Source organism: Bubalus kerabau, chromosome 18 (assembly GCF_029407905.1).
Source record: "Bubalus kerabau isolate K-KA32 ecotype Philippines breed swamp buffalo chromosome 18, PCC_UOA_SB_1v2, whole genome shotgun sequence".
Taxonomy (NCBI): Eukaryota; Metazoa; Chordata; class Mammalia; order Artiodactyla; family Bovidae; genus Bubalus; species Bubalus kerabau.
This window is the reverse complement of record NC_073641.1, coordinates 18,623,029-18,647,869: the sequence shown is the minus strand read 5'-3', so window position 1 is coordinate 18,647,869 and position 24,841 is coordinate 18,623,029. Positions and strand designations below refer to the sequence as shown.

Genomic DNA, 24,841 nt, shown 5'->3' with positions numbered 1-24,841 from the left:
GTTCTAGTGAACTTTAGACTGTCTTCTTGATGGTTTTTCCTACTTTATTTCTCTACTGCTTCTTTCTTTTTCTCAATAAATTATCAGTAATGCTAGTTGTGTTTGTATAAGGAGCCTATGTTTTGAAGAAAGGGAAATTTAGGAAACCTTTTCAAAGAATTGTTCTACATCAGGAAGTTCCTATTTTGAAGACTTTTTTTTTTAAATTATGAAAGTAACCTATACTAACTTAAAAGTCATGAAATCTTTGTCTGATGTGGAATACACTTTTCCAAGGCAACATTTATAATAATACTAAGCTATTCTTTACCTTTTCATTGTGCAAACATTTGTACTGGTGGTGCTAAAACCACATGGGGTACCCGTGGTGGGTATAACTGCTGGCACTTTAGCATTGATAAGGTCAGTGGCAGCTAACTATACAACTGTACTGCTGCTGCTAAGTCGCTTCAGTCGTGTCCGACTCTGTGACCCCACAGACGGCAGCCCACCAGCTCCCCTGTCCCTGGGATTCTCCAGGCAAGAATACTGGAGTGGGTTGCCATTTCCTTCTCCAACGCATGCAAGTGAAAAGTGAAAGTGAAGTCGCTCAGTCGTGTCCGACTCTTCGCGACCCCATGGACTGCAGCCCACCAGGCTCCTCCGTCCATGGGATTTTCCAGGCAAGAGCACTGGAGTGGGTGCCACTGCCTTCTCCACAACTATACTAGTAGTCATCATATTCTCCACTGCCATACTCTTAGTTTTTGTTTTTTAAAGCCAGTTTCATTTTAGAGTGTTTTTGATGACACAGTACAAATTATTAAGTTTCCTAAATCTCCAGTCTTGAGTGTATATCTTTTAAATATTTTCTGTCGTAATGTCCTCTGACAATGGTTGGTCTTGGGGAAAACTACGTTTTGATTGAGTTTTGAGCTGAATTAAACCTTGTTCACGAATACCACTTGAATGTGGATGTGGAAGAGCATTTGAAAGATAAAAATGATTATTCAGACTTGAGTATTTGGCATGCATTTTCTTGAAAGCAAGCACATCACTTCAAGGAAAACAACTAACAATTTAAATTTGTATGCCCAGTGGTGGTATATGAATTATCCTGTACCCTGGGCAATATGATAATTAGAAAGCAATAATTTGTTGTTTAATGTACTTTGTCTAATTATGAGTGAGCCTGATGAATGAATGACTTGTTTCTATTTTTTTATTAGAAATTATATTTGTTTTTTTTCCCCTTTGGTTTTAAATAAGAATGACAGATTGTTTCCCAGGAATGGTCGTAATAATATCTTCCATTCCACATGCTATTCTTAAAGTGTGACTTTGACATTCTTCTTCCTTAAAAGGATACATCTGTATTTCTTTTTGTTGAAACTGGTCAGGATTGCTGATGCTTTATGACTGCTCAGTCTAGATCATTAGGTATAGATTCTACTTTATTCTCCACGAACACTTACTCTTGGACCCCAGCTGCCATGCTGTAAGGGAACCCCAGCATCCACAAGGAGAACATAGGTCTGATTTTTCCCCAACTGAAGTCACGGATAACAACCATCATTAATTGCTAGACATAAGTGAGAGGCTCTTCAGATGGTTCCAACTCCCAAGATGATTTGAGTCACTTCTGGCCTTCAAGTCTTCTCAAACGAAGCTCCAGAGACCATGGACCAGAGATAATCCATCCTCAGTCCATTCTTAGGAATTCCAGATGCACTGACTCCATTAACATTAGAAGAACACTTGTTTTATGACACATGGTTTGAAGTAGTTCATTAAGCCACTGTCAGAAAACTGAACAAACTCTTTATAGATTAAAGAAGTCAGCCCTTAATTCTCACCTTTGTTTCCATTTATTAATCTGTCTGTCTGTCTATCTAAAACTAGGAGCCAGAGTTAGGCTTATTAGATTGTTAAAGTGAGGGAGAATGCAACACATTGGGGAACATGGGCTGTGTCACAGTGAGCAAATCAAGGAAGAGTTTTATAGGGCTTAGAGAGCTGAAGTTTAGTCATGGATTGTTTTGTCAAAGACTGGTCAGAATTTGTAAGCCAGTCGTTTTGCTGGGACGGTCATTGGTCTTACCTGTAACACGAGTTCATGCAGTTACCGGTCGACCAGTCGTCAGTTTGCTTGACTTGGAGCTCGTGGATCTCAATGAGCTGTGTTAAAAGAGTTTGAGCTTAGAGTGCTTGTCTTGCATGCCATGATTTAGGATAGTTTTTCTGTTTGTAAGTCCTGGTACAGTTTTGCAAATAGTGATCTCTGATTCAGTTCTCAGATTCCCCCTTACAGCTTTAGTGAGGCTTTATTTTTCCTTTTCACTCCCTTTGACTCGCTTTCTGAAAGATGAAGCGTTGTCTTCTGAGTACCTGTCGATCCAGATCTGCACCGCTGTTTGAGAGATCATCACCACATGTTGTTTTCACCTCTTTAATTGTTAGCGATTTGTTAATTTTAACCTTTTTTTTGAACTCCTCTTTTGTTGTGTCTCATTTTATGGCAGGATTGGAATGGCTGCCCCCACTCTCAAGAAATAATTTCTCATGTTTTTAATGGGCTTACTCTATTTAAATCTTTAACTGGAAATTTTTTGATAAGAGTGAATTGAGCATCAACTTTATATATGTGTTTATACACACACACACATACATATATGGCTTGTCACAAGATTAATCCGTAGCCTACCTCTTCTTTACTATTTTGAAATGCTATCTTTATTAGGCACTACACGGCCAGACTTGCATGAATTTGAGAACTCCATATTATAGTCTATATCTCTGCCTATTTTAATTACTATAACCTAACAGTGTATTTTAATACTCATTAATGATTTCTGAGGATGTTTTACTTGAAAATTCATCATAATATATAATTTTTAAGATAAACTGAACAGTTACTAAAGAATTGTTAATTATCTCAGTCTACAGTGAGAAAAAGGTACAGTTACTGGAAAACAGCAAAAACAAGACTGTTTGAAAGTCAGAGGCATAAGACTTCTGCTGTTTTGATGCTAAGAATTGCAGATTTATTTTCCTTTTAGACTATTTCTTAAATCTTTTTAATACATACATACATTCACATTATATTCCAGCTAATTCTTTTGAGCAGTGCATTGAAAGTAATTGCTTCTTTGTTGTCTCACCCTGTGTGATATGAATAAAGACATAGTTTTATCAATAGCTACGGTGTGCTATTGTGATTCAGAATCAAATGAAGAAAATATGAGAAAGAACATGTCCATTTGTATTAATTGAAAACAATTAAAATGATTTAATTCTGTATAAAGGAATACAAATAAAATATCCTTTCTGATGAAAGAGGATTTGTTAACTAAAGAATTAACAAATGGATTATTTCATAGGATTTCATTGTATCCTAGCTACTCGAATTCAATTTTACAGAAACCACAGCAAAGTGAAATGATTTAAAACAGCTTTCACAATTTTATGCTTTTTTTAAATATCTAACATGTGATAAAGTATGTGAAGATCATATTAATAGGTTGTCTGATTTTTTTTGGAACTGTCCCTTTGAAATAAATTACTTTAAAACAGATACAAAAGAAGAAAGCTTTTGTTATAGAAAGTAGCCAAGTGTTATTTTTAACTTTCTTTTAACTTAAACTGGAGTTAACTTCTTTCTCACCGCTTTCTTACTGAGCTGGAAGAAATGAAGAAACGGATGACTTTCTTAACCCTAGTCAAAATGGCTTTATGTCATTGTGTGAATTAGGTAGGTTTACATTATTTTATATACAAACAATGGATCCTTGTTTAATAGTTGTTCCCAACTGAGTGTAACCCGTGCCCCCCCGCCCCCGCCCCCAGCCCCCCTGCCCCACCACCCACCAACCCCAGGACTTACAGCATTGTCTGAAAGACGTCTGTTGTCACAAGTCCAGAGAAGTGCTGTGGGTGTTTGTGGGTAGGAGCCAGTGATGCTGCTAAACACGCTGCGGTACCCAGGAGAAGTAGTTCTTTGTCTTATTTCACTGAACAGTGGGCTGTGGGAGGAATGTCACTCAGACATATTTTAGGTGCCCACTGTGTATCAGAAAGGAAGCTGGGTTGTAGGGGGCCTGGTATACTCTACACTAAGTGTGGTAGGCAGAATAATCCCTTTCATCTTCAGGGACATCTGTACCCTAGTCCCTGGAGCTATGAATATGTTGTGTCCTCCATGACCATGTTTTGTTGCACAGCAAAGTGGAATTCAGGTTGCTAATTGTCTGATCACAAAGGAGATTATTCAGGTGGGTCAAGTGTAATCACAAGAGTCCATAGAAGCAAAGAGGGAGGCAGGCAGGCAGAGAGGGTCAGAATTATGCAGTGTCAAAAAGACTCCATCTGCTGTTGCTTTAAAGATGGAGTGAGAAGGCTGCTAGAATAAAAGCCAAGCAAACAGATTCTTACCGAAAACCTTCAGAAAGGAAAGCGGCCCTGCTGACGCACCTGGATTAGCCCAGGGAGACTCTTCTGGCCTTCTCGCCTGTACGAGCAGAGACAGTAAGTTGTGGTTGTTACAGTAGTGGAAATCTGGGGATTTGGATTTTATTTGGTAGGAACAGGGAGGCATTAAAAAGTTAGCATCAAAAGAGTGACCAGGTCATATTTGTATTGTAGGTTGTACAACCATATTCTACCATGAATTTGCTAATTCATATACTGTAACTGCATAAATGACTGGAGGCCATGAAACTTCAGATACCAATTGACTTTTGTAAATTGGGATATAAACCCTAAATTCCACAAGTACGGTCTCCACATTTTCATTGTTATATCCACATTTTGGGGGAAGAAGGTTTTATTATTAATAACTGTTTTTCTCTTTCCTTTGAACTAAAGTTATCTGTATAGATCTTTGACTCATAATTCCTTAGCGCACTTTATATTTGAATTTTATAGATGTTCATTTTTTTCTTTAAGAAAATGGTATTATGTAATGTGGCTGTTAAACTATATCTCTCTTCTTTTGTACATCTGTATAGATCTTTGACTCATAATTCCTTAGCGTACTTTATATTTGAATTTTATAGATGTTCATTTTTTTCTTTAAGAAAATGGTATTATGTAATGTGGCTGTTAAACTATATCTCTCTTCTTTTGTACATATTTTTTACCTTTGTACGTTTCCACAAACTCCAGAATTATTAACCATGAAGCGTATCCATTAGTCCTTTTATCTTCCCTGACAGACTGCCACTTATGTGGCCTGCTGCACCAAAAATCCACATATATTTTCTTTTAATTGAAAAACTGTAAGTAGACGTTATAGATGATTTTGTCTTTTATAAACAAAATTGTGTTCTACTCAAAAAAAAAAAAAAAAAGAAAAGGTAATGTACCCTGTCAGAATTTCTCTAAATAAAAGGGAATTTTTTGACTTTGTTGTTTTTTTTATTTGTTTTAAACCTCATTTTTTTTTTTTTTTTTTTAAGTCAGTTCTTGGTTATTTTACAGAATACCTGTATGTTCTCACCGGAGAAGGCAATGGCACCCCATTCCAGTACTCTTGCCTGGAAAATTCCATGGGCAGAGGAGCCTGGTAGGCTGCAGTCCATGGGGTCGCGAAGAGTCAGACACAACTGAGCGACTTCACTTTCACTTTTCACTTTCATGCATTGGAGAAGGAAATGGCAACCCACTCCAGTGTTCTTGCCTGGAGAATCCCAGGGACGGGGGAGCCTGGTGGGCTGCCATCTCTGGGGTCACACAGAGTCGGACATGACTTAAGTGACTTAGCAGTATATGTTCTCATTAAGTTTGGTTATAAAGCCAGTGTTCCTAATGAAATATCCTTTTCTCATTTTTTCGTTGTAGGCCAGATGTATATGTATTTAAAAAGAAATTCTATCATTGCGTGACTTTAAAAAACTTCCCTCAAGAAAAGAAAAAGTAGAGCAGAAAACTTTTGGCAAGAAAAGGTTTGAGATTGTATTTAGCCATACAATGGGGAAGAGGCTTCCAGTATTATACTTGCCAAGAGAGCTTGATAGCGTTTTCCTACTCCACTCATTTAATTACAGATTAACTGCTTCCACCCATTGAATACTGATGCTATTCGATATGCCACATCACAAGCTAGCTTTCTTCTGACCTGGGTAACTGAGAGATATATCTTCTCTTTGTTGTCTCTCCTGGCGCCTTCTTTACCTCTCCCCACCTTCTCTCTTTATCTTCTCTTTTATCACACATACACACAGTAGCTGTCTCATTCCAAAGAACAAATGATGCAGCAGCTTTTTACCATTTAATATAAAAAATTTTACGACACCACGAATTTTCATGTTACCCTGCCCCCACAACACATTTTAAATACAGGTTATATATGTTGAGGGCTTCCCAGGTGGTGCTAGTGGTGAAGAATCTGCCTGCCAATGCAGGAGACTTAAGAGAGGGGTTCAATCCCTGGGTCAGGAAGATGCCCTGGAGGGCACAGCAACCCACTCTTGTCTGGAGAATCCCATGGACAGAAGAGCTTGACTACAGATAGGGGAGCCTGCCTATGGGGTTGAGGTCCATAGGGTTGCAAAGTCAGACATGACTGAAGTGACATAGCACACACACACACACACACGTATGTAGAATGGTACAAAATGGATTCTCAATAACCTTTCACTGAATTAGATGCTAGTGGTAGCAAATTTCTTTGAACACATAAGTCAGTAGTTAACATGAACTGTTTACTGGCGATTTGGGTGACCTTTGTTCAGGAACAATCCGGCCTTTGATGTTGATGAATTGCTTCTGAAACTTTACTTGTTCCATTTCACTATGAATTTATTCCTTGAATATAAAACAAGAGTAATTCTCAGAGACGGGTACAAGCTCATGTATGGTCTTAAATCCATTGGGTTTTGTAGATATTCTGCTTCTGGTTAGTTTGTTTTTATGGAAATGAAATAAATGTTGGTAGGCTAGATTTAAATAAATTCCAACATTAAAAGGTAATAGTGGGACAGATATTTTGAAATGCTTGAATTGTGCTGTTTTCTAAAACCTTGTCGTAGTGTCCCATCTTTGTTAATCACAATGCTGTTGTTTTTTGTTTTCCATTTGACTTCCACAGATAACTCAGTCCTGGAGGCATGCTGTGTATTCCTTTGTTTTGTGCCAAGTCTGCCAACTAAAATAAACACGCAATGTAATTTAAATCGTGCATGATATCATCTCAAGTACTCCAGCAAATTTAGGTTAAACAGCCATAGAACAGTATTTCCCTTCCCAGAAACAAGTCATAAAATATGCAAATTCTCTAACAATTTTGCTATACCAGCCAATGGTCAGGTTGGAAAGTTTTCATTGCCTTCATATTCTGTCATTTTTATAAATTATTAATGATTTACAATTTGATGGATGATAATCCTACTTTTTGAAAGAGATTAAGGACACTGACTGGCTCCTTATGCATACAGTAAGCAAAAGGAACTTAAAAATGTTTCACTGAAACTAAAGAAGAAAGGAAACCCTGAGGAGTTTCTAGAAATAGATGGTAGTAAATGGGAATTGTTTCATATGTTTTATTCAGTCTGTTACCTATATTCTTTTTATTTGAAGGAATGTAAAAATACAAAGTTTTTTCTTTTTTTTTTTTTTTTTTTAGGTTCACTTGCAATCTTGGTTGGCTTAGACGGTTAAGAATCTGCCTGCAATATGGGAACTTGCTTGCTTGCTAAGTCACTTCAGTTGTGTCCGACTCTTTGCGACCCTATGGACTGTAGCCCTCCAGGCTCCTTCGTCCATGGGATTTTCCAGACAAGAATACTGGAGTGGGTTTCCATGCCCTCCTGCAGGGGATCTTCCCAATCCAGGGATTGAACCCAGGTCTCCTGCAGCTCCTGCATTGCAATTAGATTGTTTTACCGCTAAGCCTCAATGTGGGAGACCTGGCTTCAATCCCTGGGTCAGGAAGAGCCCCTGGAAAAGGGAATGGCAACCCACTCCATCCACTATCCTTGACTGGAGAATTACATGGATAGAGGACATGGTCCATGGGGTTGCAAAGAGTCAGATGTGACTGAGTGACTAACACTTAAACTTTCTAAGATCTTAATCCTCAAAATTTTTCTATAACAGGGTTTCTCACTTTTAGATGTACATCAGAATCACCTGGAGAGCTTTTAAAAAAATCCTGGTGCCTGAAACCAGTTAAATCAGAATTTCTAGAAGTAAGAGACATCAGCATTTAAAAAGTTTCTCAGACTGTTCCCAGTGCTGCTAAGCACATTGAACCACCATTCTTTCAGGATTTTCGGTTATATTGCTGAAGATTCTCTTGCTTCCTAGGATTCTTTATTGTGAGTGAAGGGCCTAGCCTGTGCCTAGCACATTCCTTGCATATGGTTGGAGTTTAGTAATATAAATAGAATATTTTGATTTCTATTTAATTGCTCTGAGGTAGAACATTCCATACGAAGAGAGATATAAAGAAATAAGCAGATGTTCTGTTCCTCAGAGCTGGGCTTGAAATAAATACTCGGGTCATTGTTTAAATTGTACATTTCTCTCAAACTTACTTTCCAAAAGATTTGATGTACCTTACAAGGAAAGGTATAATAGAATAAAACAAGTCTCCATCCCATTCTTTCTAGACATAGCAGTGTAAGATAGTTCCTTTACTTACAAGCTCATCAGATAAAAATTGTAAACTAAATTCTTCAAGGAGCAACCATAACAGTGATTAAAGTAAAAATAAATTTTAAAATAGAATAAAGTAAAACTCTCAGGTGACTCCCTTGGAATTTGGGCTTCACACTGGGTGTAATTAGTGACTAAATTTGCATTGCCAAGCATCATTAATGAAGTGAGTTCTGGTTGGTATCTGCAGGCCTTATCTGCAGGCCTCAGACTCTTTGTTAAGCCACAAAATCAGGAGAATTTATATCCTAAGAGATTTTAGAAATTTTAAATTATTAAGACAAATTTTAGAAATTGAGTTACCTTTTAGTGAAACAATCAAAGGTCAAAAGAGAAGATAATTTTAAACAAAGGATCAAACTAAAGAATTTTTAAAGGCCACATGGTTAAATACCTTGTTGTAGGCAAATTTTTCTTTTAAGATTTTTGTCCTATTGCATAGCCAGTGTGTTTATACATAATCTGTGAGACTTTATCGAAAGTATATTATTCTTTAAAAAGATCTCCTGTATTTTTCTCTAAGGTAAGAAACTTTTTCTCTTTAGCAAAATATTATGTGAAAAAATGTAACTGTGAATAATTTCTGAAACATTATCATATGGTATATGGAGAAAAGTGAACAATGACCCAATATGCCATGTAACCTAAGAAAAATAAAAGATTCAGCTTTACCGAATTCATGCTGGGTGAAACTGAAGATTAATGGAATGGAATGTTTTTAGTTTTAAGGAATAAAAATCTCATGAAATATACATACATCTTGGTAAGTAGCACCACAGCAGCTAAAAGTCTTGTTCCGACTTCAGAGACTCAGCACCTTACGGGTCAGCTGTTGTTATATCAGAAAGCTATCCTTACCAACAGAAGGACCTTTTTTTTTTTTTTTTAAACCAACAGAAGGACATTTATACAGTTCAACCAGAACCATCTGTCTTAGAGTAATAATTTCAATACCAGGGAATTGAACTGCTTGCTTATTAAAGTCCAGTGAACGTACTTTTGAAGTGAGTCAGGTTATTAACACTTCATTTTTTAGGCATTACCTTGGAGTCAGGAAATTTCTGGCTAGTTATCTTCTGCTAATGATGGTGACTGCAGCCATGAAATTAAAAGACGCTTACTCCTTGGAAGAAAAGTTATGACCAACCTAGATAGCATATTCAAAAGCAGAGACATTAGTTTGCCAACAAAGGTCTGTCTAGTCAAGGCTATGGTTTTTCCTGTGGTCATGTATGGATGTGAAAGTTGGACTGTGAAGAAAGCTGAGCACCAAAGAATTGATGCTTTTGAACTATGGTGTTGGAGAGGACTCTTTTTTTTTTTTTTTTTTTTTTATTTTAACTTTACAATATTGTATTGGTTTTGCCATATATCAACATGAATCTGCCACAGGTATACACGTGTTCCCCATCCTGAACTCTCCTCCCTCCTCTCTCCCCATACCATCCCTCTGGGTCGTCCCAGTGCACCAGCCCCAAGCATCCAGTATCGTGCATTGAACCTGGACTGGCGACTCGTTTCATATATGATATTATACATGTTTAAATGCCATTCTCCCAAATCATCTTACCCTCTCCCTCTCCCACAGAGTCCAAAAGACTGTTCTATACATCTGTGTCTCTTTTGCTGTCTCGTATACAGGTTTATTGTTACCATCTTTCTAAATTCCATATATATGTGTTAGTGTACTGTATTGGTGTTTTTCTTTCTGGCTTACTTCACTCTGTATAATTGGCTCCAGTGTGATCCACCTCATTAGAACTGATTCAAATGTATTCTTTTTAATGGCTGAGTAATGCTCCATTGTGTATATGTACCACAGCTTTCTTATCCATTCTTCTGCTGATGGACATCTAGGTTGCTTCCATGTCCTGGCTATTATAAACAGTGCTGCGATGAACATTGGGGTACACGTGTCTCTTTCAATTCTGATTTCCTTAGTGTGTATGCCCAGCAGTGCGATTGCTGTATCATAAGGCAGTTCTATTTCCAGTTTTTTAAGGAATCTCCACACTGTTCTCCATAGTGGCTGTACTAGTTTGCATTCCCACCAACAGTATAAGAGGGTTCCCTTTTCTCCACACCCTCTCCAGCATTTATTGCTTGTAGACTTTTGGATCGCAGCCATTCAGACTGGCGTGAAATGGTACCTCATTGTGGTTTTGATTTGCATTTCTCTGATAATGAGTGATGTTGAGCATCTTTTCATGTGTTTGTTAGCCATCTGTATGGGAGAAGACTCTTGAGAGTCCCTTGGACTGCAAGGAGATCCAACCAGTCCATTCTAAAGGAGATCAGCCCTGATTGTTCTTTGGAAGGAATGATGCTAAAGCTGAAACTCCAGTACTTCGGCCACCTCATGCGAAGAGTTGACTCATTGAAAAGACTCTGATGTTGGGAGGGATTGGGGGCAGGAGGAAAAGGGGACGACAGAGGATGAGATGGCTGGATGGCATCACCGACTCGATGAATGTGAGTCTGAGTGAACTCCGGGAGTTGGTGATGGACGGGGAGACTTGGCATTCTGCGATTCATGGGGTTGCAAAGAGTTGGACATGACTGAGCAACTGAACTGAACTGAATCTTACAACCATTTTAATGGAAATATTTCTTAAATTATCATGTGCTTTCTTGAAGGGCAAGAATGGGGGTTAGGCATATGGAAGCAACAGAAAGAACAAAACCAAGAAATTGGAAGTCTGTAGTCTAGTGGCATCTACTGATGCCATTAGCTTGAGAAGAATCAGCTTTGGATGTGACTCAAAGACTAAGGTTGTCAGTTTTTGTCATTTTGAAAATGAACTTGCCAGTCTTACTGATTAGACATTCTGTGTATATAATGAACATTTTTGTCAACTAATTCAGGCTTCTACAGCAGTTCGTCCCCAAACCATATATCCACAGAGGAGAGTATTTTTTAGTCTAAATCTGTATTTTTAAATAACTTTTAATTGAAGTTTTGTTGGACATAGTTTCCCATGTGTTTGATTTTGTTGCCTGTGTTTCCTGCTGTCATATCCATGAAATCATTGCCAACGCCAGGGGCATACAGATTTCCCCCTATATTATAAGCATTTTCCAGTTTGAGGTCTTATGTTTAAGTCTTTAATTTTGAGTTGACTTTTGTGTGTGGTATAAGGTAAAGGTTTTAGATATGGATATACAGTTTCCCAACACACTTTGTTGAAAAGACTATCCTTTCCCCACTATGCATTCTTGGCACCCTTATTGAAGATGAGTAGGTAGGTATGTATATGTGGATTTGTTTCTGATCTCTCTGTTCATTTCTGTTGCTCTGTCTATTCATCATAGTACCAGAAATCCTAGCTGGAGCAATTAAGCAAGAAAAAGAAATTAAAGGCATACAAATTGAAATGATAGAAGTAAAACTGTTCATATTTACAGATGACATGATCTTATATAGAGAAACCCCTGAAGACACTGTTAAAAAAAATACTAGACCTAATTAATGAATTTAGTAAAGTTGTAGGATACAAAATCAATGTGCAGAAATTCAGTGTGTTTTCTATATGCTAATAATTATCTAAAATGGAAATTAAGAAAACTAAGAAATTTAGAAAAAAATTTAGAAATTAAGAAAAAAAATCAAGAAATTAAAAATTTACAATAGCCTCAAAAAGTATAAAATACTTTGGCATAAACTTAACTAAAGAAATGAAAGACTTGTATGCCAAAAACTATAAAATATTCACAAAAGAATTTAAAAACACAAATAGATATCCATGTTTATGGATTGGAAGGCTTAATATTGTTAAGAGATCCGTACTACCTGAAGCAATTTAAAGATTCAGTGCAATTCCTATCAAAATGTCAATGGCAGTTTTTATAGAAATGAAAAACACAATTCTAAAATTCATATAGAAACATAAAAGACCTTGACTGGCCAGCCAAGACAGTCTTGAAAAAGAACAAAGCTGGAAGCATCACATGCCCTGATTTCAAAATATATTACAAGGCCACAGTAATTAAAATGGTATGGTACTGGCATAAAGATACTCTTTTTAGTTTGGAATAGTTTTAGGTTTACAGAAAAGTAACAAAGATAGTACAGAGTATTCTCATGCACCCTTCACCTGGTTTTCCCAAAGTCAACATCTTACATTACCATTGTACATTTATCAAAGCTGAGAAACCCACTTTGGTACATTACTATTAACTAAACTCCAGACTTTATTTAAATTTCACCAGATTTCTGCTCATGCTCTTAGTTGCAGGATTCAATCCAGAAGACCGCATATTGCATCTTGTCTGGTTCAGATTTTTAATAGTCTTCTGTTTCTTCTCATTGTTCCCAATATTTCCATGTTGTTAGTTGAACCTCAATGTTGATGCCTTTGTTTTCCTTGTAGCAGGTTTTTATCTCCTCACATTTGTGCATCTCAGCAAAGGTAATCACACCTGTTGGAATATGTTTGGGAAAGAAGAATAAATAATTTGATTTTGTAAGATTCTTCTATGAATGATTTGTTTAAATTTGGGCATATAGGTGCCAAAGTATTCTGATCATTCATCTTTAGAAGTTAACTCCTTGCCTCCCAGTGTATTCTTGGTCATTGAGGTTGCCAGATTAATGCTCTTTCTAGCTTACAAACTGTACTGTTCATGTCCTCCAGGGATGGCATCTTGTAAAACTACAACTTCACAGCCAGAATGTTGAAGTTAATGAGTCAAGATTTGGAACCCTTTTACAATTAAACCCACTTCCCTCTTGGCCACGACCCCTCCTTTTGGTAGGTGTTATGAGTGAGTTCTATTGAAAATTGGCCATTTTTAGTATTATGTTATGAGACTCTGAGTCTTATTTAAACCTTCTGTTTTAACTGGTTTTTTCTGATCCTGTTCTGGCAGGAGAAGTAGATGTGCCACTTTGTTACTGCCAGGTAGGGGAAGAAGGCCATGTTCCCCACAGAGCCTCCACTGATGCCTCCTGAGGTGAGAAAGGAGAGAGTTCAAGGTCCCCAAGGGCTCGCTCACACACGGGAGAGGGTCAAGTCCTCGTAATAGCGCAGTGTGAGTGGGCCACAGTTTACTCAGCGGTGCTTGTCTGAGGTAGAGCAGTTATTGTCTAAGTGTTTTTGTCTTGCTGTGTGGCCCCTTTCCTGGTCCTTTGGCTAGAGATCTTGTAGATATTTTGTTGGAGATTTCTGCGCTCATTGGTGTTGCCAGTTGCTGGCTTCTTCAGCCCCAAATCTGGAATTTATTAGGCAAGAAGAAAGAGCACTCAACACTGTGTTTTTCCTTGGGAGCTGGGCTCCCTGGTCTGCCTTCTCTCCACCCTTTGGAGCCTCCTTATGTTTGTTTATGTATAATGTCCAGAATCTTCCTAGTTCCAGTTTACTTACTACATTAGAAAACTATTTTCTAGAGAACATACCACTTGGTAAACATGGTAGGCATTCTGTGTATTTTCACGTTAAATCAGATAATTAATGTTAAGTGGACATTATTTGTATAAAAAATAGTTTTAAAAATGTTGTTAGTGATTTCAGGGTCTCTTATTTTAGTAACTACAGGCATTTTGGGGCTTTCCAGGTGACTCTAATGATAAAGAATCTGCCTGGGATGCAGGAAAGGCAGGTTCAATCCCTAGGTCGGGAAGATCCCATGGAGAAGGACGTGGCAACCCTCTCCAGTATTCTTGCCTGGAGAATACCATGGACAGAGGAGCCTGGTGGGCTACAGTCCATAGGGTCACAAAGAGTGGGACACTCCTGAAGTGACTTAGCACACACACGCATAGGCATTATTACATTCAAAAAAATAATATCTGGATTTTTTTTGTGTGCATGTGCAGTGATAATTCTTCTCTAGGGAATCATTTGGTCAATCTGTTTTATTTCTTCAAAATAAGGTATTAATAGCCATGATTAGTGAATGTCTACCATAAGCCAAAATAGACATTTATTTGCTAATGTGTATTTTTTTATAACGAAATATAGTGTTGTTGTTGTTTTTGTTAAAGATCCTTTGAGGTATACAGTTAGGGCTTCCCAGGTGGCTCAGTGGTAAAGAATCCGCCTGCAATGCAGGAGACTCGGGTTCAATCCCTGGATCAGGAATATCCTCTAGAGGAGAAAATGGCAACCCACTCTGGTATTCTTGCCTGGAAAACCATGGACAGAAGAGCCTGGTGGGCTACAGTCCACGGGGCTGCAGAGTCGGACGTGATTGCGGAGCACACGTGACGCGTGCAAGGTGTGCAGTTAGTGATTCTGTGTATGTTTTTTTTAATTCATTCTTCCCTCCACAACTGTCCTTACAAAGCAGATAAGTGTTTTTAATCCTTTCATGACTGATCAATGCACTTTTGAAAAATATACTGATGTAGTGTTCTGCCACATCTGGTGGGGTTTTGTTATTGTTCAGTCATCAGTTGTGTTTGACTCTTTGCGACCCCGTGGACTGCAGCACGTCAGGCTTCCCTGTCCTTCACCATCTCCCAGAGCACACTCAAACTCATGTCTACTGAATCAGTGATGCCATCCAGCCATCTTATCCTCTGTCTCCTTCTCCTTCTGCGTTCAATCTTTCCCAGCATCAGTGTCTTTTCTAATGAGTTGGCTCTTTGCATCAGGTGGCCAAAGTATTGGAGCTTCATCTTCAACATCAGTCCTTTCAGTGAATATTCAGGAGTGATTTCCTTTAGGATTGACTGGTTTGATCTTGTATTTGAACGGACTCTCAAGAGTCTTCCCCAACACCACAGTTCAAAACCATCGATCCGTTGATGCTCAGACTTCTTTAAGGTCCAAATCTCAGATCCATACATGACCACTGGTAAAACCATAGCTTTCACTATACAGACCTTTGTTGGCAAAGTAATGTTTCTGCTTTTTAATATGCTGTCTATGTTTGTCATAGCTTTTCTTCCAAGGAACAAGCATCATTTAATTTCATAGCTGCAGTCACCATCTGCACCAGTTTTGAAGCCCAAGAAAATAAAGTCTGTCACTGTTTCTGTTGTTTCCCCATCTATTTGCCATGAAGTGATGGGACTGGTGATCCCATCATCAAACGAAGATGCCATTATCTTAGTTTTTTCAATGTTGAGTTTTAAGCCAGCTTTTTCACTCTCTTTTTTCACCTTCATCAAGAGGCTCTTTAGTTCCTCTTCACTTTCTGCCATAAGGGTGGTATCATCTGCATATCTGAGGTTATTGATATTTCTCCCAGCAATATCAGCTTCTGCTTCATTTAGTCTGGCATTTCTCATGATGTACTCTGTATAGAAGTTAAATAAGCAGGGTGACAATATACAGCCTTGACATTCCCCTTCCCCAATTTTGAACCAGTCCATTGTTCCATGTCCAGTTCTAACTGTTGCTTCTTGACCTGTGTACAAGTTTCTGAGGAGGCAGGTAAGGTGGTCTGGTATTCCCATCTCTTTAAGAATTTTCCACAGTTTGTTGTCATCCACATGGTCAAAGGCTTTAGTGTAGTCAATGAAGCAGAAGTACATGTTTTTCTGGAATTCTCTTGCTTTTTCTATCATCCAACAGATGTTGGCAATTCAATCTCTGGTTCCTATGCCTTTTCTGAATCCAACTTGAACACCTGAAAGTTCTCGGTACACATACTGTTGAAGGCTAGCTTGAAGAATTTTGAACATTACTTTGTTAACATATGAAATACGTGCAGTTGTGCAGTAGTTTGAACATTCTTTGGCATTGCATTCTTTGGTACTGGAATGAAAACTGACCTTTTCCAGTCCTGTGGCCACTGCTGAGTTTTCATTTCTTTCTTTATTAGTCTGTTGGAAATTAAAGTGGAGATGTGATAAGCTAACTGCTTTCAATGTCATATAGCAAATTGAAACTGCATTTAAACTAGACTGTTAAGCTTTGCTTCAGTAATTGGAGTGACTTGTTGAACATCAGCTTGAAGCCCAGTTTCTTTTCACTCATATTGTAGCAGATGGCTTTAGCTAGAGATAACTCATGATATTTCAACAAAGTTCACAGCCTCTTTAGTAAGAGGTCTATTTCCTAGTCATTAAAGTAATATTGAACATTATTGCATGTTGCTTAGGAGAGCATGTATTTTTAAATGTTCAATTTCTGTACATTTTGTAGAATGATATCTTCAGGCTTGTCAGTTCTTGCTGTTCTTTCTCCTACCCATTTTCCTGAAGAATTAGTATTGAAATTACCCCTGCCATGAATTTACTCTGTAATTCTGGAATAGTCACATAAGGAATTCAGTTTCACATTCGTGGCTCCTATGTCTCTGCCTCTCAGTTACATTTTCTATGTGTGGTCATTATTTTAAAATCTACTTACATTGCTCAGACAGAAGATCTGACTCAGCTACTTCATCTGCATAGAATTGAGCCCCAGTAAGGAAGGAGAATTTCTCACACAGAAACTTTACTTAAAGCCTTGTACATGTTCAGCATTATTGATAATGAGAGCATTATACAGCTTAAAGCAAAGACGTGTTATTTTCAGTTCTTGAATTTTAAGTAATGTAAATACTGACGATACCAGCGCTAACAGTGTCACAAGCTGAAAACTCATAGACCTTTTAAGTTGGTACAAACCATAGAAAAAACAACTGGATAGTATGTATCAAGAGTCATAAAACTGTGTATGTACTTTGGTAATTCTTCTAAAATTGTGATAGATATCCTCAAGAAATAATCTGAAATGTAGAGGAAAGGCTGTATACATAGTAACATGGAACATTATTCATGAAAGATCATTCAGCAAAATTATAGTTAAAATTGCAAAAAAAAAAGTTGTATTTAAATTAGACTGATTACTTCAACACGCCTATAACAAAAAAAAGACAAATATATTTGGAATCCTTAAATGTATTAGAGTACAGTTTTTTGTGTGATAATTTTAAGTGCAAACAGCAATATTAATTGTGTATGTATATGTACGTAGGTGCATGCCACAGGCCAAAGAGGCCAGAATGTTTTCTCTTGTGATTGTTATCTTTAGGAAGTGGATGGATGGGTTCTTTTTAATTTAATTGTATTTCTTTTGTTTTTCAAATACTTCAACAGAAGAACACTTTTAGGTTGTTAAAATCTATTTTTACTAATTATTTTTCTTTCTCTTTTTAACCAGAAGAATATACACGTATATAAGTAACGTATCAATCCAAGACAAGGCAGTGTCTCCTTTGTCAGTCCTGAGGGCCTCACTAAGCTGCCACAGTAAAGTCCCTGCTCTTCCTATGAGGCAGCCTGGACAATCATGTTAAAACTGTTTAAATGCTCTTTGGCACATTCTGTTTCTTTTAGGGTACTTTCCACCAGGTTTTGATTCTTTACATGGGTGAGCTGTTGAGAAATTGGGCTAATCAGACGACTGTGCTCAGAGGCCCAGGGGACTGAGGAATTACATTCACTGAGTCTAAACTCACTGAATGAAATTTTCTTTGGCAGCCCTTTCTACGGGGAGGCTGCGTTCGAGTCCATCAGAAGAAGGGTGGCAGAGGCACTTTAGCTGCTGTGAAAGGAATTACAAAGAATTGAGTCGCTCACAGGGAAAAGGGCCTTGTTTTGCCTCTGTGACACACTGTGGCTCCTCTCTGTCCCACAGCTGGCCCTGAAGGACCCCGTGCACACCGTGTCCCTGCAGCAGTTCATCTACGAGAAGCTCAAGGCCCAGCAGGAGCTGCTGGGAGAGCAAGGCTTCCAGTCCCTCATGGAGACGGTGGACACCGAGATCGTCACCCAGCTGCAGGAGTTTCTGCAGGGCTTCTGAGGGTGTGAGCTGTGGCTGAGGAGGCCAGCGTGCTGCCTTGTGTGCAAGCCTGCTGGGATGATGGAAAGATCCCTTGTGTAAGAAGCAAAGAGATGCAAAGACCACGCCTTTTTTTTACTACAAAAATTCAGTGAATAAATGTAATTCCTACATAACTAAAATCACAAACCTATTCCTCAAAAGAATTTAATTTTATATTTATGAGGGGCCCTGTGTTTACTAGAGATAGATTTGACAACAATAGCTGCTTAGTTTCCTGTTAAGAGAAGAAACTGTTTGTTACCTTTTAATCATGTGCTCTTAACACTTGAGAAGAAGGTTTAATGTCTGAGATGTTTTACAGCAACCAATATTAGTTAAATTTGGCTGCCTTATCCCTTTTTTAAGCTAATGAGACTACAAGTTTGAAAAGTAACAATGCTGTTCAGGTGATGCAATTAAAGAAATGTGTGTACCAGGCAGAAATATACAAATAGTGACAGATATACATTACTGAGATGATCTTGCCAGGGGAGTTGCTTTCAACTGACATAGAAGATATGTTTTATCAGACAGATGCTTTTATTTTCATTCTAGTAATTTGATATGGGAATTAGTAAAGACTTTTTTTTCCTTGTGTTATTTTCACTAATTACATTTAGTCTTTAAATGCACATTGTAAGGCCCACAGAAGTGAATCTGTGGCACTGCAGTGCCAGGTGGGAGACATCTGGTCGTGGTTTGGTCCCGGTTCCTTTGTTACTCCTGGAGACCAGGAGCCCTGTGAACACTGAGAGGAACTAACAGCCCCCAGACCCCCCTCTGCCGTGACATGGCTGTGACAGGGTGTTCAGCACTTACCTATCTTGGGTTCCTCAGTGCAGGGGTGCCCGTGGGGGGCTAGCAGCAGTCCCCCAGGGTACCAAAACTGATGTAATGAGTCTTCCTTCCTTATTCCTCCTACATGCAGTACCAAAAACGGGGAAAAGGAGAAAAAAAAGCCTTACTTTGTTCTACTTGCCATTGACTATAAAGAACCTTTAAAGCATTTTAAAGAAAATATTCAAAAGCAAGGTTGGAAAATGTCTGATCTTTCTATAGAAAGTTGGGTACAGTATGTAACTGCAGGAAACCCACTGCCCCTTTGTAAGTCGTGGAGTCCAAAATGTATGGAAATATTTGATGTTTTCAGCTAAAGAAAGAAAAATATGGTCCAAATTAAATTTTCCAAAGATACCTCACCTTTGATTTGCCTGATTATTTTTCCTGCCTCACAAAAAATGAGTTCATAAGAATGGCCCAGTGAATTTTGAAGAGAGGTTTTCTTTCATAGTCTGGTGTTGACTCTGTCTTAGTAGGCGGCAGTCCTTCAGGTAGCAAATCCTAGTAACCCTTTCAGTTTTTCTTTTCATTTAAGGACCAGGACTTCTTTAATACAATGTTTCTTTTCTTTTTTAATTTTTATTTTATATAGGAGTGAAGTTGATTAGCAGTGTTTTGTTAGTTTCCAGTGTACAGCAAAGTGATTCAGCTGTACATGTGCAACCTTTTTCAAATTCTTTTCCCATTTAGGTTATTACAGAGTATTGAGCAGAGTTCCCTGTGCTAATTCAGGAGGTCCTTTTTGGTTGTCTGTTTCCAATATATAGCAGTGTGTACGTGTTAGTCCTAAACTCCAAGTCTGCCCTCCCCGTCAGCCCACCCTTCCTCCCTGGTAACCGTAAGTCTGAGTCTGTTTCTGTTTTGTGAGTAAGTTCATTTGTATCATTTTTTAAAGATTTGGCATGTAAGCAATATCATCATTTGTCTTTCTGTCTGACTTACTGCACTAGGATGATAGTCTCCAGGTTCATCCATATTGCTGCAGAAGGCATTATTTCATTCTTTCAATTTCCGAGTACATACACAACCCCAGTCCTGTGGATTTCCTGCAATTAAACCCTACTGGCCTTCAAAGTCAGACTCTCTGGGGTATCCTCCTCCCGTTCCAGAATCCTAGGCTTGGAAGCCTCATGTGGAGCTCAGAACTTTCTTTTTTTCTTTTTTTTCAGAAAGAGCTTCCAAAAAATCTCAAGCCTGGTGTATTTTTAGAAGTTCACCTACAGCTTGATTTTATTTTATTTTTTTTAAAATATAAATTTATTTATTTTAATTGGAGGTTAATTACTTTACAACATTGTATTGGTTTTGCCATACATCAACATGAATCTGCCACAGGTATACACGTGTTCCCCATCCTGAACCCCACTCCCTTCTCCCTCCCCGTACCATCCCTCTGGGTCGTCCCAGTGCACCAGCCCCAAGCATCCTGTATCCTGCATCAAACCTGGACTGGCAATTCGTTTCTTATATGATATTATACATGTTTCAATGCCATTCTCCCAAATCATCCCACCCTCTCCCTCTCCCACAGAGTCCAAAAGACTGTTCTATACATCTGTGTCTCTTCTGCTGTCTCACATACAGGGTTATAATTACCATCTTTCTAAATTTCTTTGTCTTTGGATGTAGGGTTATCTTTTTTGGTAGATTCCAACTTTTTTTTTTTTTTTTTTTTTAATGTGGTTGTTCAGCAGTTAGTTGTACTTTTGGTGTTTTTGTAAGAAGGGTGAGCCCATGTCCTTCTATTCTGCCATCTTGCCTCCTCCCTCCTATGATATTTCTTTATCATTACTACTCAGTCCCCAGAACTGGCCTAAGAATAATTATTTCTTTTGTTGATTTAATTATTTTCATTTGAGGCACTATTCCCATTAATGTTTTCAGAAATGCACATACATACTCCCATTTTTCACTTACAGTAAAATACTCATCTTTCCAGTTCCTGACAGATTTCATTACAGTGTTATGGCAAATGTTACTGAAATAGCCACCTCGCAAAAAAAAAGAAAAAAATATCTCTGGGAAAGAGTTTGGTTTGGTTCATTTTTTTAAACTCAATGTTTAAAATAGGCTCAGAAAAAAAGAAAAATTCTTGTATCTTTAACTGCTCAATTAAGAGATAAAATGTAATTATTGATTTACAGAATTCTCTCCATTAATGCAGCTTCATACCAAATGTATTAAGTTTTGGACAGACAACTCAGCCAGGCCTTGGGTTGAACTGCTCTTCCTAATATAAGGTAATGATCATTTCTATTCCATAAACATACTCCTTTTCTATTTATTTTTTACTACAGAGACTTCTCCTGGCCCTCTGACAAAGGTCCATGTGGCCAACAGTAAACGTTTTAGAGTTTTTGTTATAACTGGTTCCTGCTGCTTCTTTCTCCTACCAGTCATGTTGGAGAAGCCATATCATTAGATGGTAAAATATTCATGTTTCAGATTCCCATGAAAGATCTTCACTTTAGATCTTTATTTTCCCTATTCCTTTATTCAACTTATGTTTGTTGAGTTCCTGTTTTATACCATACTTCTTTGCTAAATTCTGGGTTTAGAATAGGCTACTTACCTCATGAAGTTTTACAATCCAGTGAGAACACACATGTGCCAATATAATAGGTGAAAATCATGGTTCTAATGGAAATGTGTGTTCAGGAGCAGTGGGCGTGCAGGGGAAGGAGGTCTTTCACAAAAGAGAATGATGTTGGCGCTTTATTATTTGATATCCCTTAAAAGCTGAAACTCCAGTACTTTGGCCACCTCATGCGAAGAGTTGACTCATTGGAAAAGACTGATGCTGGGAGGGATTGGGGGCAGGAGGAGAAGGGGATGACAGAGGATGAGATGGCTGGATGGCATCACTGACTCGATGGACGTGAGTCTGAGTGAACTCCAGGAGTTGGTGATGGACAGGGAGGCCTGGCGTGCTGTGATTCATGGGGTCGCAAAGAGTCAGACACGACTGAGCGACTGATCTGATCTGATCTGATCCCTTAAAAAATTGTTCTCAAATAGCATTGTGTCATAAGGTTATTTAAAAAGTAAATGGCTCTGTACTGGAATTGGGCTTCTCTCTGATTCCAGACTTAGAGCTATTTGACATATAAAATAAGTCATCAGTGAGATTTTGGAAGTGTTAGAATTCTGTAGCCTCACAACTAATTCCTAATTCAGTGAATTAAAACAAGGCTCACTTTGTTAGGGTAATAGTTTTCTGTTCTGTTTCTTCTTATCTTATAAATCTCAAGTGAGTAGAAATTTAAAAGTTTTTAGAGAGCTGATGAAGGGAAGACAAGAGATGCTTGTCACAGAAAATAGTATTTTCTTCCTCCAACTTTAAGAAACAAAAAGTTAACCTATAGAAGCTTGGAATGCGTAGTATAGCAAACATCAGTATACCCTTCATCTGGATTCATCAGATTGTTCCATTTTGACACATTTACTCTCTCCCTACATATACACATACACAAATGGATATATGCTTTTGCTAAATTATTTGTAAGTTACAGATACTTCACCCTCAGTTACCTCTAAGACTGGTATTTCTCTACACATCCTCTAATACTCCATTGTATACCTAAGGAAATTAATCCAGTAATATCAAATAGTTCGTATTTCAGTTTTCACAAATGCCCCCAAAGGTATCTTTTATATCATGCTTGATTTATGATCTGAATATTTATACAGTGCATTCGGCGCTTTCGTTTTTAAGTCTACAATAGTCCTTTTTTTCATGTCATTGGCTCTTTTGAAGAATCTGAGACAGCTGTTTTGTAGAATCTCCATCTGTCTGCAGTGTTCTAATTGTTTCCTGGTAATTGTAACATTTGTGGCAGCGAGACTCCCTCGCTGTGTCCTTGCCGTGGTGTCCATCAGGACTCGCGGTGTCCATCAGGACTCGCGGTGTCCATCAGGACTCGCGGTGTCCGACTGTGTCTGTTGCCGCTGCTGCAGTGGATAAGCTGTGCTCATCAGGCCTCTCCATAGTGTTGCAAAGACCTTCCAGCACTAGAAATTTCCAGTGGTGCTTTTGGTTTTTGTTTTTTTTTAACCTTAAAATTCTTAACCTCTACTAGCCTATCTTTTCATTTACAGCAACTTCTGCTGTTTTATCTATCCAGGTTAAGACCTGGATGAGTCAATGACTAAGCTATGGGAAAGGTATATTGAACCTGGAGTACGTTTCATCAACCTTCCCAAGTGTCGTAAGCTCCCTTTTTGTTACGGCACACATCAGCTAAGTGTCATCTCTTGCTCTTTCCTTCTCTCTTTCTCCCTTGCCTCCTTGTGTTTTTAAGAAATATGTAGATCTTTGTGAACACTTATGTAACCTTAATTCATATGCCACCTAAAAATGAAGAAATAAAGGTAAGCACTGCATTTTCTTTTTTTTTTTTTGGATTTGTAAACAGTTGGCAAATATGCAACAGTATGCTTTTTTCAACACTTCACAAATACTTCATTATCATATTTGGTCTGCGCTTAAAAGGCAGAAACATGCCACACTTTAGAGCATTTTCTTTTAGTGTAGCTTAGGATGCAAAGCCGTACTTTATCAACTGATGAAATGGGGAGAGAAAAAATAATTATTGCTTTTATGTGAAGCTCTGATCTTGGTATCTCCATAGAACTGTGACACCTGAAACAGCAGTTCAAAGTTAACTTTTTCCTCTTAAGAAGAAAGTGCATTGTGTCCCCAGCACATCCAGCTTAGTATAAAGAACCTGATGTCCCATGACAGCCCTGTGTAGCTGTCTGAAGCTGAGCTTTCAAGCCATTGAGGCAAATACTCTGGAAAAGGGTTTTGCTGTTGGTCTGAATTTCCCTGATTTTACTTCTGGGCAGTTGAACTCCTGGCCTAGGGGACTTCTTTTGGTCTGAAGCACTTGGGTAAAATTCAGAACTGAGAGTCATTGACTATATTTTCTCTAGAATCCTTTCTTACTGAAACAAGTAGAGAGTTTCCAATTAGCCAAAGATCTTTAACAAGCAAGATTTTCTCCTTGTTCCAGTTAATGCCTGCATCCAGCTCATCTGGGCCTGTTGGAATTTATTTAGCCAAGTGTGCTTTGAAGAACTGTCTAATGGATCGATGTCTGGTCCTCCAGCCCTTTTTCCCTTCAAAGTGAAACATTGATTTTTATGCCACTTTTATTTCCCAGTAGGGCAAAAATAGAATGCAAGTAACTGTTAGAACAGGTAGGAGTCTAGTGAGGCTTAAAGCACTGATATCTGTCTGCCACTCGGCACATGGTTTTAAATCTGGAAATTAACCTTATGACTGGAAGTCTGCTGCTTGGGGGTTTTTATTGCAAGGAGTTAAAGCAGGCACACATTCTCCAGTGTTCTTGCCTGGAGAATCCCACGGACAAAGGAACCTGGCAGGCTATAGTCCAAAGGGTGGCAAAGAGTCAGACTGAGCAGCTAAGCACACAAAGCAGGAAGGTCTGGAGATACACTGTGAGTAGACCTGCAAGTGAGCTTTTTCTTTTCCCCACAGCTCTGCCCTGAAGCAAGATCAGTATCTCATTTCCGAGGAGGCAGGTGTCTACACAGAGCTATTTGGGCTAGCCCCAAAGGTGCTTCCCCCCCCCCCCACCCCCCAC

The 24,841-nt window shown here is 38.4% G+C and overlaps 1 protein-coding gene across 3 annotated transcripts in view; it reads left to right on the top strand.

Moving 5' to 3' along the window:
- The window catches only part of IPO11 (importin 11), a 201,395-nt gene extending 181,809 nt beyond the window's left edge, over positions 1–19,586 (top strand). For 2 of the 3 annotated variants that reach the window (XM_055555038.1, XM_055555039.1), the window contains one exon: positions 18,207–19,586. In XM_055555038.1, the coding sequence (XP_055411013.1) occupies positions 18,207–18,379 (173 nt within the window). In that variant the 3' untranslated portion in view covers positions 18,380–19,586. The remainder of the gene's footprint in view (positions 1–18,206) is intronic. The other variant, XM_055555040.1, reaches the window with a different exon arrangement.
- Positions 19,587–24,841: the final 5,255 nt, after the last annotated feature.